Source organism: Hippocampus guttulatus, chromosome 15 (genome assembly GCF_054856545.1).
Source record: "Hippocampus guttulatus isolate MCC_2025c chromosome 15, RoL_Hgut_1.0, whole genome shotgun sequence".
Lineage (NCBI taxonomy): Eukaryota > Metazoa > Chordata > Actinopteri > Syngnathiformes > Syngnathidae > Hippocampus > Hippocampus guttulatus.
Window position 1 is genome coordinate 6,763,796 of NC_141275.1, and position 16,919 is coordinate 6,780,714.

The 16,919-nt window shown below is 42.8% G+C and overlaps 1 protein-coding gene and 1 long non-coding RNA gene across 3 annotated transcripts in view; both read left to right on the forward strand.

Moving 5' to 3' along the window:
* Positions 1-16,919, forward strand: part of specc1 (sperm antigen with calponin homology and coiled-coil domains 1) — a 49,415-nt gene that overhangs the window by 24,856 nt on the left and 7,640 nt on the right. For both annotated transcript variants that reach the window (XM_086130582.1, XM_086130583.1), the window contains 9 exons: positions 277-1,754; positions 1,879-2,086; positions 2,311-2,384; positions 2,537-2,712; positions 5,827-5,984; positions 6,290-6,390; positions 6,628-6,703; positions 7,088-7,232; positions 9,018-9,111. In XM_086130582.1, the coding sequence (XP_085986708.1) occupies positions 277-1,754; positions 1,879-2,086; positions 2,311-2,384; positions 2,537-2,712; positions 5,827-5,984; positions 6,290-6,390; positions 6,628-6,703; positions 7,088-7,232; positions 9,018-9,111 (2,510 nt within the window). The remainder of the gene's footprint in view (positions 1-276; positions 1,755-1,878; positions 2,087-2,310; positions 2,385-2,536; positions 2,713-5,826; positions 5,985-6,289; positions 6,391-6,627; positions 6,704-7,087; positions 7,233-9,017; positions 9,112-16,919) is intronic.
* On the forward strand, positions 2,721-5,642 carry LOC147193589 (uncharacterized). Its single transcript, XR_015103020.1, has 2 exons — positions 2,721-3,653; positions 4,188-5,642. It is a non-coding gene; the product is annotated as an uncharacterized LOC147193589 (long non-coding RNA).

Below are 16,919 nucleotides of genomic sequence, written 5' to 3' on the forward strand. Positions count from 1 at the left end.
ATATCTATTTGAGCTATATTAGCCTACTATCAAAATATTTTTCCATTTTCGATTTTTTTTTTTTATAAAGCTCCAGGGAGCCACTAGATGTTGCTAAAGAGCCGCATGCGGCTCTGGAGCCGCGTGTTGCCGACCCCCGCCTTACCCTCCCCTCCCCTCCCAATCCTCATTTGGTTAGCGTTTACTGCCTAATAGAGTAAATGGGCCGGAGAACTCCAAATTCGCTGCAAGCTTTGGATTGCTTCCTGACCTGAATCATTTCGGTGTGTGTCACAGGTTGTCAAGCAACTAAGAAGTCTGGTATCCCAGCCCCAAGAGAAATCCCATCTTCAATAACAAGGGACCGCATTTCCCTGCGGGACCAGTTGAGGAGCTCGTCCAGTAAGAGGATTGTTTCCAGTGCCAGCACTTCAAGCCTCTCCACCCTGGCAAAGCAAACGCGTAGCTCAACAAAGTGTCGTGGAGAAGCAGAAGGCCAAGAAAGGGGCCTCCTGGAATGTCAGGTTAAAGAGCTGCTGGCTGAAGTCAAGGCTAAAGATTTGGAGATCAGCAATCTCCGCGTCGAGTTGCAACGCAGCAAAAATAAAGCTTCCACTTCTTCCCCGTTGCCGTCGCCTGTCTCGGTATCGCCTCAAGATCTGTCTGCGGAACAAGAGGGAAAGCTCGCAGAGGCTCTTGTCCTGGTTCAGGAGCTCAAGGAAAAGAATGCAAAGTTTCAGAGAGAGCTAGCAAACCTCCGAGAGGAGAACCAAGTGCTAAAGAGAAGGCTTCTCTCTTTTGAGACGTTACCATTATCCGGCAGCCCTCCTAAACCTCACAATGGCCTACCGTCAGATTCCAGCCCAAGTGCCAGTCTCATTAAAACATCCATCTACTCCAGCTCCGTTAAAGACTCGCCTTCACCTGACTCGTCGGAGTTTGAGAAAATCCCACGTTCCGAATCCGGTAGCAGCAATTTCAGTGGTGAGGCCATCGCCGGTGGGCATCATGTGTCTGTACAGAGCCTAACGGAACAGATACACAAGATGGAGGAAAACCACCACAGCACTGCGGAAGAGCTGCAGGCCACTCTGCAGGAGCTCGCTGACCAGCAGCAAGTGGTGCAAGAGCTGACGACGGAGAATGAGCGTCTGGCTGAGGAGAAGAGCCTCCTGCAGACCTCACTCCAGCAGCAGAGAGAACGTTTAGAGCTGCTCTCCCAGAAGAACGAGGCGTTGGCTAGCCGACTTCAGGAGCAGGCCCAGAGTGAGGACGAGTTCAGGAGCCAAGGTCCTCGACTTGTTGAACTCGAGCAAAGGTACGCTGAGCTGGTTGAAAGCTCCCGCTTTGAACGGGAGAAGCTGGTGAACATCCAGCAGCAGTTAACGAGCAGCCTGCGAGCTCTGGAGGAGGAACACCAGGAGGCGCAGGGCCAGGTGCACGGCCTGCGAGAAGAGATGGACAGGCTACGCGGCCAACTGAACCGCGAGCTGGAAGCCAGGGGTGAAGCCGCGCAGTCCGCGGAAGAGCAGAGAGCGGCGGCCGACTGTCTCCGAGTAGAAAATAGAAGGCTGAAGGCGCAGGTGGACATTGAGAGGCAAAAGGTGGGTGAGCTGAAGGCCATGCAGAGCGCCAGTGACAGTACCGAGCTGCAGCGCCTACTCAAGACGGCCCACGCTGAGAGAGACCGACTGGAGCTGGACCTGACACAGCTGAGGCAGGACCTGCTGCGGGCCCACGATGAGACTGAGCACGTACAAGCGAGCATGTCCAAGGTATGTGGGTGTTTTTTTTTTTTTTTTTTAAATCAAGAACAATTGAAGGACCACTGTAAATCGAAAGTACGTATATGCAGTACCCATCCCTGTTCAGATCCTTAACTCGGAAATGCACGCACAGGTGGAGGCTAAAGGTCAGCAGGTCCAGGAGAGAGCGGAGATGAGGGAGGAGGAGCTCACCAAGCGGTTGAGTGCCTTGGAGGAGGCGGGTATGGTGGCTGAGAAACAAGTGAAGGACATGAAGGAGACCATCTTTGAACTGGAGGACCAGGTGGAGCAACAGCGGGCAATCAACCTCCACACTAATCAAACAGTCCTCGACTTGGAGAGTACGTTTCACTCGCGTTGTTAATTTAGCTCTTCGACTCCCCATCTGTTATCACGTATTGAGTAAGAGATGATACGCTATTTTCGTGATGCTTTACTTTCATTTCCATATCTCCCCCCCCCCGCGCCTTTGAATGATGAATGCTGTCGCTAACTAGCCCGCTTCGTGTTGAGTCTCGCATCCGTTGAGAAGTTGCCGTCAAAGACATTTCATTTGTGTTTGCAGATCTTGTTAAAAAATTCGAGGAGCAGAAATTTGAAGCGGAACGTCAACTGAAAGTTGTCAGCAGGCAGATGAAGGTAAGAGTGTTCGGGATTCTCACTGGTCTGTTATCATCCGTTTTATCTGCTACCCTAACGCAGCATCTTCTCTGCTGCTTTTTGCCTCTTTCTACAAAGGACTTAATATAAAATCTTTTGAAAGCAGACACATGTTTTTAATTGTCTTCAAGGAAGAAAAAGATGAGTGGCATCAGTTCCAGGCTGATCTCCAGACAGCAGTGGTGGTTGCCAATGACATCAAGGTGGAGGCTCAACAGGAGCTGCGTACACTCCGAAGGCAGCTGCAGGAGGAGCAGGATCGCAGTGCCAAGCTTTCTTTAGACCTGGAAGCCCTACAAGGTGTCAGGTACACTAGTCACCTCTCACAGTCCTCGCTAGGTTAGCAGCAACGGAATGCTGTCCTTTCGTTTCAAGGCAGACCAGTGCCAAATTCACATTTAATCAAAAAATTTTCCAAAGATAAGTGCAAGTATAAATGCATTCCCAATCCTCTACTCCTAATGGAACAAATGCTTGCAAACATCCTGTCTTCTATTACCGTATTGCATGACTATGCCCCATCAAGCAGGTTTTAGAGTAAACCTAATTTAGCTCAAATGTTCCGATTCCACGTGATTAAAACATTTCTGAGTTTAGTTCCTGGGTTTTATCCGTCTCTACTTTTTGGCTTCTTTCTTTGGTGACATTGCCCCACTGCCAGGCAAAGACACTGCGACCTGACTATCCACAAGCACGAGAGAATGAGAATGCAGCTAGGGTGCCACATCTTCTACGCATTTATGCACTGACGCGGCACACAAACAATACTGCAATTATCATTTAACTTGGAATGAATCCATTTAAGATGCAGTCGTAGTGTCTTTGTTCTAGAGCTCGGCAGCAGTTGTTCATAAACGGAAGTACTCATTGGCTTGTATTTGCCTAACATAACGTAACTGGGATGAAACCAGGGCTTTCACACTCACCCTGTCCCTCTTTCACTAATTTCTTTGGCAATCTGTTCTTAGCCTAGCTGCTGTGGTGCCATGTTGATCTGCGTGTCCCGTCATTGCGTCAACACCCATGAAGCCACTCCTTCATCCATGTCTGCACGACTGTTCAGTTGTCTTTTTAAATAACATGACGTTTTCGTGTCGTCCTCATCAATCTATTACATCACCGGTTGTCGAATCAGTCAGCTCGCCCCAAGATTAGCTGTTGCGCTGCGTCCGTTCCCCCACCTCCAGCAGCACCCTTTGATGCCTCACAAAGATGTCTTTTTGACAAGACTCTCTATGTAAAGACCAGGTGAGTTCCCAGCCCTCCTTCGCCTGCCTTTCCTGGCTTGTGTGCTGCTGCTGCTGCTGCTGCTGCTCTCATCTCAAGTCCTTATCTTTGTCGAGGCTTTTCTCACCTTCAGCTTGTTTGACACCTGTCCTTCACTAAACTGGCTCCAGAGGCACCCGCAGGACGAGCTCTTTTTTTTTTTAAGTGTATTTATTTTGCAGCGTTTGCCCTCGTTCTATTCAAACGAATGTCTCTTGTGCCACCTGCTGTTCTCTGTAAGAATTAGCCCGAGATTTTCCATCAGCGGCTGGTGTGCATAGCATGATCAGATAATGATTTCAGGCAATGTCCCAGTTATCTGAATGGTCTCGCATCTTTATCATTAGACATTTCAGACTTCCTTAATGACCTAATGGTTTATGCATGGGGTTGACCTTTGGTTACAATCTGATTTAAAAATCATCAGAGCTCTTAAGGTCTGTAGTTTTACTTAAATCAATTACAAGCCAAGAGTTTTTAAAATAAAACTTGTTGATCCTTGTTTTCTGTTTACAGAATTGTCCCTGGAGCAACATTTGAAAGCAAGACAGCTGTCGAAGGACACTAGTGATGTTCATTTCAGCGCCTTGTGGAAATCAGGCGACATTGATGCACTTAATACTTAGAAAGGAAACATGTTAGACAACAAACAGTGCAAAATGGGTACGCTCTGTTTCGCAGCTTAAATATTACGGTTTACATTTTCTACACGTCTTTGAAATGTACCCGCATACATGTTTTGGATGGTTTTTGTATTTAGTTTTTTTTTTTTTTCATTTAATGTACCGTTTGTCATTTTCTCGTTACAGTATTGGGGTTAATACCTTGTTAGACGACAAAGTTAAGTGTGCCTTTCAAAGCTGAGTTGTTGTACTTGTCACATATGAAGTGTTTCCTATTTTAATCTACTGAAAATATCCAAGATCCTGTCATCAAACACTGTTTGTGGTTCTTTAAACATTTTACCATGAAAGCCACACTTTATTAAATATTGTATCACCATGACAAATGGGATGTTGCACCAAGGTCATAATACGATCATAATACCCTTGACAATGTTTGTAATTTTTTTTAATATTATTTGTATTATTTATGTCTTTATCTTGTGTGCACAATATGGACTTAAAAGTGTGGGACAAACGTGCACTTTCGTATCGGTTGATGAGTGACGCTCAATGCGTTTCATCTCTCGTGTCTAAAAGAATGCAATGTCATATTTTGCCAATAGATGGCGCTTTTAAACACCATATCGCATCTACAGTACGCGTACAGTACTTGCTCATCCAGGTTTGCCTGTTGCCAAAAATTAGATTACATTGATAAGTTTATATAAAAAAAATGCAGAAACAAACCAACCTCAAAGTTATTTCTACTGCCTTTGAGTAAAAAAAGAAGGGTTATCTTTTTGGTTTATTTGTGTTCGTATCAGCAAGACCAGTTTGACCGTGCAACATGTTACTGAAAGGGTTTGTAACGCAATGTGAATTAGGACCTTGAAAGAGATGTCACCTGTCAAAGGTTTGTCTTCTATGAGCCAAATACTACCAATGGAGTGTTTAAATACTTCTGAAGGCCACATTGTTACAAGATCTCAGGTTGTGCTAGGAATCCCATTTGTTTTTCCAGATTTATTCTCTTCTGTATACAATACATACTGTGATTCCTACATTTGTTGTTGTCTTGATGGCCAAGTTAAAACATCTGTTTGTTTGGGGGGGTTTTGGGCAGGGGGTTCTTGACGGAGGGGCAATTTGCAAACAACAACAAAAATACATTCAATTCTTGCTAAGAAAAATCAACACAACAAAAGATAAACCTTTTGGCAGAGGTTAAAGAAAGATGGTCATGTGTGCACTTTTTGTTGAATAAAGCCATATATGAAGAAGACCACAAAGACTGCATAAATGCTTCTATAAAAATGTTATTTGTCATTCGTAACAATTCACAAATAAATTATATTATGCCAGTAAAGATGTGTCTCCGTCAGCCTATTATTATGGAGTCCAATGTTATGACCATGGACATTTTGTCTGGAACCGTTGTTTGTTTGTTTTTTTCACTTTTCAATCCAGTTTGTAACTTCAAAATGCAACTGGAGCAGATAGTTTACAACATGAGCTATTCACTGTACAATTTTCTTCATTGTGTCTGTCAGGTCTCAAGGCGATGATGTAAGACAGTCCACTTGTGACGGTAGCCGTAAGTGGCACGGTGTGAGCACAAGCCCAACCGCTGACGCCAACGGTAATGCCAACATGGAGCCAGGAGCTAATGTCAAGTCTCTCATGAAGTCATCTGATGCTGGTGGACAGAGTGAGCAACACTACACACACGGACACACACACGGAAATACAATCCCGCAACGCCGGCACATCTTTTGTGGAGAAAAAGCGACATGGTACTTTATCATCAATGTAGCCGTAGGTTCTTTGCAAACTGCGAGTTAAGTGTGACCTGAATTGACCTCAGTTAAGTTTTTCGGCTTCTCTCTGGCGTTGAAGCAATAAAACTAGACGCACATTGTTTTCATGAAGAATACAGTAAATGTTATTGTTTGTTTGTTTAATAATGAATTAATCAATTCTTTCGGTGTATGATTCTGCTCTTATGTCTCTCAGACGGACCGGGCCTCACAGTTCAAATCCACGGCTCATCTAGAAGCCCTCTAAGTGGAATCCCAATGCGCACCGCACCGGCTGCTGCAGTCTCGCCAATCCAGGTTAGCACAGGACAATTTAGCTCCGAAACCTTCCCTACAGCGGCTGCTATAAGGCCAGCCGCCTGTCTCGCTTTGGTAGGCTCGCGCATGGCCAGGGGGAAAGTGTGACGTGACTTAATATTATTTATGTATGTTTGTCCCTTCTGCAATGCTGACCTTTGGCTCACTGGAAAACAACTGTGTATGATCGTTGCTTCCTCAATCATTATTTGATATGGTCTGTTTTGTTTCTTCCAGAGGCAATCGTACATAAAGCCCTTGTCAAAGTTGTTGGAAAAAAGAATCAGTCATGGAGACTTTGTTCATCCTCACAGTATGTAACACAGATGGTCCTAATCGTTTTTTAATGTTGTGTTGTTATTCACACTATGTGGACAGCCATATTCCACAAAAGTCCAATTGGACACAAATCATAGGTTGAGGCTAGTAACCTAGCAACACAAGACAGACCACGTCGAGACAAAAAGGTCAAATGTTTTTGTGTCACACTTTGTCAAGCAAAAAGGATTTCCAATCTTTCAGAGGGTAGCTTGATGTCTTTTTTTGTCCAACAGAGCAAATGTGGTTACTTCTCTCATATGCTCCAGTAGCAAAGTATGCAAGCAGTATGTATGTTAGCAAGATGTCAAATGCGCTCCATCCAAAATACTGTACAGGATGATGAGTGTCTGAAAACTCTGTACTCTGATTCCCAAAGGTAAAATTTCAAGCTGTGGAAAAAACACCAAACCAAACATTCTGATGAGGAAAAGTCCATCCCTGGAGTCGATATTCAAAAGCCCTGCTTCTCTGATAAGCCACACATCGTCTCTTGGCTGCAACCAGGCCAACAGCATGTTCAGGTGGGTCAGGAATATTCTCGAATATTTCATTCGGGTATCTCCACAGCCAAACACACATTGCATACATGCAAAGATTTTCTACAGGATTTTTTAAGATGATGGTGTCCTCACTTAAGGTCAGAAAAGTGTTTTGTTCAGTTCGGGTTTCCTTTAGTTGGAAGGGAAAATGCACTCAATGTCAAAAAAATAAAGTCAATGTTGACTTCCTCAATCATTATTGTATGTGTACTTTTCAAAATGGATTCAATGTTCCTTGAGCAAAGAGGGACCACAAACAAATCAAGTGATGCTGGCAGCTGTCCTTTTTCCCAAGCTGAGCACAACTCAAACAGTCCACTCAAACTATTAGAGATGCGGTTGTGTTTCTGCTGGTCAAACACAACTGCACCGGATATCATTTAAGGTAGATGAGCGCTGTTGGCATTTCGTAGGCGTATAGACATTGTGCAGTGTTTGAGTTTTGAAAACCCCTATGTTGTCACAGTCAGGCCGGGTGACCACTTCTACTTTGGCAACCCTCAGTCTAGACACACCTTCGCTTTCGCAATCCTACTGTTGACACCGACAACCCGTCTGACCAGTGTTGTGCCCCATGTTCCCCATCCATGCATCTGCAGCGATATTAAAACATTCTCCGGTGCTTTTCACTTGGACAATACCGTATTGGCCCGAATATAAGACGGTGTTTTTTTGCATTGAAATAAGACTTAAAAGTGGGGGTCGTCTTATATTCGGGGTCTAGACATTATACCCACTCACGACGCTAGATGGCGCCAGATACAATTGAAGCGAATGCTGAACTTGACTCCCCAGGCCAAAGTGAACCCCTGTCACGAAGAATAAAAATAAAAATAGCGGTAAGAAAGAAAAGAAAATAATCGAAGCGCTAACAGAAAATGGAGAAACGTAGCGACAATCTGGAGCAAAGTGGGTCAAAGATCGGCCAGGTTAACCGGCAGCTGAGGAGAAGTTATGTCATTTACATTTCAAAAACCAGAAGCCATTCATTTACGAATGTGATTGCACTTTGGTTTACATATTTAAATGTTCAGATATTAAGATTTGAATGAGGCAAAATAATATGCTTTTTCTCTCAAATATATTGTCATAATCATTTGTTTCAGATGTACTGTAATTATTTTCTGTATAAAAATTAATTTGTTGTTCAAAAAGTGTTTTTTCAAACTTGAGTTTTGAAAAAGAGGGGGTCTTCTTATAATCAGGGCCGTTTTATATTCGGGCCAATACGGTAATTGCCACTCGAGTGTTATTGTGGACCCGTCCAAACAGCAGTGGCTTATTCCTGTGTTCTGTCTGATATTTGGATGATGATGCAAGAAAATATTATTGCTCGGTGATGAATGTGCGTCTATGTCCTTCTGCAAAACTTGCAATGTTAAGCGACGCCTCAAAGCGAGAACGAGTGAATTTAACAGCCAAGTGGCGTGACATGTTTACCATTTTGAGAGCAATGACCGGGCGCTCGTGGTCTTCCCATGGCTCCAGATACAACACAAACACCACCGCGATGACCTTGGGAACAATATTCGTGTCGCGCAGCTCATGTACTCTGTGTGTGTTTCTTAGTTTCATCATTATTCATTTTTCAACTGTTGCCAAAACATGCAGCCCATTCATATTGGGGGAGTGTTAACTGCACGGCTGTAATTCAAGAAAGATATTTGCACTACATTTGACTCAAATAGACTTATCTCTTCTCAAACCGTCTGTCTCTCTCTCACTGTGTACTTGTGGTCTGTGTTTCCCTCGTGATGGTGTGGAAAGTACGGACCCCTTGGCTGCACTCGCACGGGAGTATGGGGGATCTAAGAGGAACGCTCTACTGAAGTGGTGCCAGAAGAAAACACAAGGCTATCCGGTAGGGATCACAGGTCAAAGATCTTTCTCACGTCCGAGTGGAGCGCAGCCGCGTTCACTTTTCACTGCCTTGCTGTTCATTTCGTGGGCAATTTTTCCTCAATGGATTGAAAAGTTGTTTTCTCAACGAATTGGATTAATTTGTTCCACACATGTAAAAGTTTTTCCAAAACAAAAACAGGGTCGGATACTTGTTTATGTCCCCCTCCCACTAGTCAATTTTTGGTTTTAAAGGTACTATGAGTTTCTCCTTCTACCACTTTTCTATTTATTTTTTAAATGTCCTCAAAAGTTTGTGCCACCTCAAAGGTGTTGAGGTATAAATCTGTATAGTAGTGCAATCCATATAGCTTTCATATCTCAAGGAAATGTAGGAGCAAGGAAAACAGTTACGCAGTATTACAGACATACTGAATTAATACATGTGTGATTGTGTACTGCACTTTTCTTTTATCTTTCGCTGTTTGCTTGTCTGCAGTCTTTTTTTTTTTTTGCTTTCTTAGTTCATTTCATAGAACGTCACGGGGGCTAGACCACACGTGTGGAAAATGTTGCTCATGGGCACCATTGTATCAATATTTGTTGCATTAATTTTTACATCCCCCTCCCCAAATTGGTCCATCAAAAATGTATTCATCTATTTTTTAAATTGATCTCATTGCATCACTGGTTAATTATCAGTAAAACAAATAATGTATTCATTTCATTTTCATTCATCCATTGTATTTAGTTTAAAACGGCTGATTAATTACACATACCATTTTAAGTGAAGATAAATTTGATTTGAGTATTTCACAAAGACATTTTTAACTCATCCTTCCTCACCTACAACAGACATGAGCTTTCTGCGCATGTTCAAACTTCAGCGTCCACCCTGAACCTGAACCAACGATAGCACATCTGCCATGTCATGATTGTAATAATACAAACGTAGCCTACCATTGCAATAAATATTATTAATCGGCCATACGAGACATCTCCCTCCTCTAAAGTATGGTAGCCACGCTGTGTGTGTGCGTGTGTGTGTACGTGTTGATAAAACACAGAATGCTCTGTGATGACAACATATTGCCTAATAAGGTTGACCAGCGAGCACACTCTAATAGCATGCCTGATAAGATGCTGGCCCATTAGGACAGAGTTTCACGCAAATGTGTGTGGTGTACTACATGAAACACGAGACAGCTCATATGTGGAATTGAATTTGATTTTTAGATGGAGGCCAATAAACGTAAATCAGTTTAAAACCAGCTGTCTCGGAAGGCTGTCATTGAAAACAGAGATCAGTGCGGCCTCGTGTTCCCAGTGTCCACAAAAATCAAGCTTAGGAAACCAGTTTAGACAGGATTAAAAAGATTTAGTGAAGTCGCAGCTGTTCTGATGTCCTCGCACAGCGTACCCTCCTTGCATTCCTCAGATAAATATCTTTGGGGGGGGGGGGTCCCATTGATTCTCATATGGAACAAAATTCTTGCTAAAGCTCGAGGCGAGTCAGGCCCGGCACCATTTTAGCCTCCCGAGCCCCAGTGGCTTGCTCTAACAGAAGCCGAGTCAACCTGTGTCATTATTTGCACGTCTGAAGAATAATCAAAGAAGATTTGACATTCTCCCTTTCAGTTTTGCTCCATAAAATCTCTTCCCCCTCGGAGGCGCTCGTCGTTGATTCAGACAGTGATCCTAGCGTTTTTGGATTTAGTCCACATCCGCCATGTGCTCAACCTGTAATTGGATTCTGTCCCCGATAATCAGACAAGAACCTCGACTTTCACAGCCATTGTAACGCTCTTATACTTGGAAGACTTTCTGACTGGTCGGATAGTTGCATGATGAATTCCCGTTTCCTTCTCTGACTTTGTTGCATGTTTACTTTGCCCATCCAGGATGAGAGAAATGCAACTGGGATTGATAGGGAGCGCAAAAAAAAATGTTTAGGTCAGGTGCGGAGTCTCCGATTTTGCATGTGTTTACTCCAAGTACGGATGTTGGCGCGCTTTATTTACTTGTGTGAAGTATCGCGTTTATGCAACAGTTAGTATCCAAACTGAAGTGAACCCCAGTTCATTGCGGCGGGGGGCTATGTTCACTGTCTGATGCCACTTCGGGTTTCGACATCTTGCGAAAGGTCAGGTTGTTCCAGTGAACCCTCTGTCCATTGGAAGGCACTAATTACAGACACTTGAATCGCACGGTGCCACGGATCCGTCATATTGTGTGTATCTCTGGACAAAAGGACAAACTAGCAGGATGATTCGTGGTCGTCTGTCAAGGCCATGTTGGTCTGTGATAAGGTCAGTGCAGTTAGCAGTACATTTACATTAAAAAACTCTTCTTGGCTCCAGACTCAAAGTTGCAATAGTTCAACCATGAAGCTCTTGAAATTGTCCAAGACAAAATAATTTTGGATGTCAACCACAAACAAAATATTGTCATCATGCTACGTCACAGGTGTTAAGAAGTCAAGGCCCGGGGGCCAGATCTGGCCCGCCACATCATTTTATGTGGCCCGCGAAAGCAAATCAGGCATGTCAAGTTCCATGATGTTTGCTAAAGTCTGAACCCAAATTTCAAATTGTCGTATGTAATCCGCAATAAAAGTCATTATTCTTGACTTCTGATTTTAAAAATAATTATCAATTTGTTGTGCGCTGTGTATGTAATATGTGGAGGTGAGTAAACGTTTATATGGTTTCCCAAAATTCATAACGGCCCTCCAAGGGAAACCCGAACTACAGTGTGGCCCACGACAAAAATGAGTTTGACACCCCTGTGCTACGTAATTGAACGTACAGTTTAATCCTTATATATTCTTCCAGTCCAATTTCACAGCTCTACAAATATTCTAAAAGACAGTTTTTTGAGATTTCCTGAAGTGACCCAAAATACACAATGACATATTAAAAATGGTGTGGGTTTTTTGTACAGTTTAAAACTGAGGTTCTCCTGTGTCAGATTTGACCCGCGTCAACTAAAATTTATTTTATATTTACTACGGTTACATGTTAGATCAAGGAAAATCGTGGAAATCTTAAAACTGTGCATACTAATAATGTTTATTTTTTTAACCCCTTTTATGCACCCTGCAACCTGATAACATGATAAACTGTCCACTGCAGCAACTGCTGTCCCTCAAAGGGCTAACGGGAGAGTGCATGTTACCAACCAAACTGCCTGCATTTCCAATATATTTGCACCGTTGGCAAAATTTTCCGTCAGACAGGAGCCGAATTGCAAAGTGCAACGGGAAACGTGAGCTATTGTGCGCGGTGATGTACAAAGAAAGTCTGTGTGATTATATCTGCGTACAAAGCGTGATGTCACACATACCTGAATCAATAATGGTGCAGGAGACATATCGGTGTGTGTGTGTGTGGAATGGGGGGGGGGCTGTCATCATCACAAGAGGAACAGGGAGCACAGCGGAGCTTGTGAACTGATTGTGTCCTATCATCTTACACGGGGCTGTGCAAACACGCATGCTTATTTACCGAATGTGTTTGAGAGCAGAAAAAAAAAAACTTGATGAAAGGAGAGACAATCGCCTACGTGCTTTAAATCATGCATCGGGCTGAGCCTCAGGTGAACTTAGGCGAGTGTGTTCGTAAGTGGGAGCGATATGTGCATGCGTGGCCACAAATCGATGAGTGTGGCTCTTAAACTGGCTCCGATTGACTTTGCCTTAAAAGGAGACCAGAACGCTTGAGGGGCCACTTGCAGGAAATTGGAGTTCAAAAGAGGTCGTTAGTACCTTGGGTCTGAGGTCAACTCAGAACTCGTGATACTTTGGCTTACTGTTTCATTAAAAAAAAAAAAAAAACGTCTGAACAGTTTTCATGTACTACAAATGACATTGCCGCTCATCATATATGCTAGTGACGTGTAGTGACAAGCAGAAGGCCGAAGGCCAGTGTCTCCTGCGTTCATGTACATCCACTCTTTAAGGATGTGCTTTGAGATTGTTGAGTAAGATGTAAAATATCTCTGCCTCACTGCATGAGAGCAAACATTGTCTTTTTTTTTAAAACCGGTTCTTGATAATAATAATGAAAAAAATATCACTTCGTTTATTAGAAAATTTGTTTAAATGCCTTATTTAATATTCATTTTAATAAGGCAGAAGATAGATCAAGTGTTGTGTATATACACATCTTATTAATTTTAATGACAAAATCATCTGTATTATTTTTTTTTCGCTCTTCGCGTACCTGCCCTGACTTAACAATCATCAATCAAGAGATGGATGACTCTGCCCGTCTCAACTTGACGTTGTTACGAACACAAAGCGTGATGCGCAACGTGTTTGGATTTGATTGTTGTGCGGCGTGCTTCCTGGAATACACATTTTGTCTCCTTTCTATTTATCAGGCACTTTGATGTCCCGTTTTAGACGGCAGACACATTTTCTCATTAACCGTACAAGCCAAACAAAAATAAAGGCCCTATTTGTTTAAGATGGGAACAATGAGCAAAGGCTCGAAAAGTTAGGCCCAGCTGGGCCTTTCAGAGCACAGCTCATCCGGCCCCTTTCTGGGAAACGGTTTTCTCTCTCACACAAACTCACGCGCAGACACACAAACCCAAACCCGTAGAAAGACAGGAACAGACCACCCCCCAGGAGTGGAAGGAATGGAGATCAGACACCAAATGAGAAAACAATGTTCAATCATTAGTGTAAATTTGTGTGTGTAAATGTAATTTATACCGATTATAACGCCTCAAGGGAAACGACTACTTACACACATGGAGAGATGTCAGAGTGCAAGGGAAACGCCAACACTCTTGACCTTTCTGCTGGAGAAGAGGTTCAGAGGCCTTTCACAAGGGCACCCCGACAATAGTTAGGAAGCAGACGCTTATCTGTCGAAAAACTAGGCGCCATTCTTTTTTATTCGGACTGTGACCCACCACTCCCGAAGCACGGGTCCCTTATCATTCAGCTGTTGCCACTTCAGGAACGCAGGAATAGAGTAAGAGAATAGCGATCTGTGCTACTGGTGTTAATGCATCATAAATAGCTGGCAACTTTTTTTTTTTTTGCAGAGTCACCGTTAAAGCGGCAGTTGTCTGGCTTTAACAAGAACAAGAGCTTTTTGAGACACCCGCTCATGTGCTGACTCAGTCTTGAGACCACTGCTTCCGTTAAATCACCCCATTATAACAATAGCAGGAAATGATGTGCTATGTAATTCAAGGAAAATTGGGTTATATGAAATGTTTTCTGAAGGGCAGATTAACGTCCAATACAAAAACAGGTCCAGGATTTTGCTGAGTGGCTCCCCTAGGTGGGTGTGGTTTTGCCAGACTCCGATACATATAGCGTAAAGTTTTAGTGCATGGAATGTTGCGATGACCTCTTGTGTGTGACGGTACTCCATCGAATATCGCAATACAACAATATTGCATATTAGAGTGCCGCAAGGGAGTCAAACTTTGTGACCGTCATTTCTTGTTCATGTTTCTATACTTTGATTTTTGATTTGTCCGTCCTTTTGTCATGCCTTCCTTTTTTTTTTTTGCCTGGTCGCCGTTGTGGTTGTGCTCGTGGGTGGTGAGGTAAAGTGATTGACAGGAAACATACCGAGCTCATCCGTCACATGAGCCTCTCAGGCCGATGTTTCCTGCATTCATCCTTTTAGTCTGATGGCTTTTTTTTTTTTTTTTTTTAAACGCACGTGTCACAATTTACAGTGTGGCTGTTTCCAGACATTTTTTCTTTTTACACTTTTACATCTGATATCAACAGCTCGGTATCGTAACAGTACGCGGTGGTATCTTGACTGACTTTACAACTGTTTATTGAATGCCAGGGGAACAGTTAAACACAAACACAATGAGGACATCCAAGACCCACTGACGTCATACGGAAGCCTCTAGGCACCGCCTCTTAAAGGCACATGCATGTACACAGGCGCTACAATACGTACAGTGCTTACTCTGTTTTATGGTTGCGGTTTTCTTTTTTGTTCAAATCAGTTGTCAATGTGTTTTAAAAGTGTGCCTTTATTTTTACGCAGACTTAATCTATTTTAATTAGCCTTTTATATGGCCACCTGGGTGATAAAACTGTAGCTTTGGAGAAGTTTTCATTAAAGTTAATTTTTATTTGTAGTTCAGACTTTTTTTTTTATTCCATTATTTTTCAGAGTGGCTTTGTCAGTTTTTATTCTTGCTTTTGAAAGCGCTCGGTTTTCATTTGTTCGTAGTTTTAGTATTTGATTTTTTTTTAAATATGCAGAGTATATGTCGAGTGCTATAAAAAAAGTCTCTTAATATTGTTTAATAAAGTAAGCTTCAATTCCTTCTGTACAGACATACAGCAATACCCAATTACAGTTCAGTTAATCTTATAAAGGTAAGATGTGGTTTCAGTCATCTTTTTTTCTAAGCACTTCTTTTATTTCATGAAAGAAAATGTGAATGAAAATGTATTTGGATTTTACACGGGGGGGGGAAAAATGCCGTGCTGAATTTATTTAATTTTATTTTGTCAAGTGGGTGCGCAAAATAAAATCATCTGGATCCAGACACTTTTTTTAAGTGGACTATACAGTTACAGCTAATCAAAAAGATGCATCTAAATCCAGATAATTCTATTTTGTGCAGCCAGAGGAAAAAAATAAAATTCAGTAAATTCAACACATTTTTTTCTGTTAGTTTTCATTAACTATGTTTTATATATATATATATATATATATATATATATATATATATAATGTGTACAATGAAGCACATATATTTATTCACACTAGATTCACACTACTAGTCACCCAAATTGTTTCAGAGAGATTAGGTCATAATTTGGAGCAAAGCGTCTCACATTCTCTGGCCTTAAACATGCCGACTGGCAGGACTTTTGAAGTTTATCGGCTGTTAAAATTAAAGCCGTCCAGGTTAATCATATCAGCCTTTCGATTGACCAAAGGCCTCCAAGCAACTTTAACAAGTTCTGCTCTTCATCCCCGGCCCAGTCCTCCCTGTGAGCAATCCCCTTCTTCTCTCTTCTGAGCCCGGAGGAAAAAAAAACATGGCTCTGCCTTTTGTGCCAAGCTAGACGCTTCCTGTCGCTTGATGCCGCGTTTGCTTTTCTGAGCCGGCGCCCAGCGAGCTGCTCTCGTCTACTGCTGTTTTAGCATGCATGCCACACTCCCGAAACGCCACAACCACCGCTGGCCTCTATTATCCCCGCCCACTTCAGGCCATCATTTCAGTCCTAAAGGGCTACCTATGCAGCAAGATGGGGTAGTTAGGTCGTGAGGCCTGCCACAACTGCACACGTCAGATTCAATATAGTCGCCGTGACTGATGAATGGTTGGGGGCGAAGGCAAACCACTTTCACTTTCTACCTGTAATTTCCCATCAACCGTTTCCCAACATGAACAGGGCATTGGGTGTGCTAACTGGAATGCCAAGATGAACCCTTTCAGGCACAGCGGATTCTACAGTAGACAGTTTATCGTGTTATCAGGTTACAGAGTGCATGAAAGGGTTAAGCGCATTGATTTGAAATACGCGTGTTCTTCTTAGCTTTTGATGACGTTAATGTGACACAAAAAGCATCCATTCAAACATGGACCGAGTGCATCTCCTCATTCGCCCGGTTCCGTCTGAAATTTTAAGTACTGGGTTCCTATTTCTATAATGTACGCGGGCTGTTTGTGCCCGTGGGTTGAAGCCGCTATTGTCATCTTTGATCTTTGTTTGTTTTTGCCTTGACATGCTGTCAGAATTCAAATGGACCTTTTCAAATAAATCCATCGCGACATCATATCACCAGAGATCCTCAAGTCAGCCAGCCAGCGTCGAAAATGAGG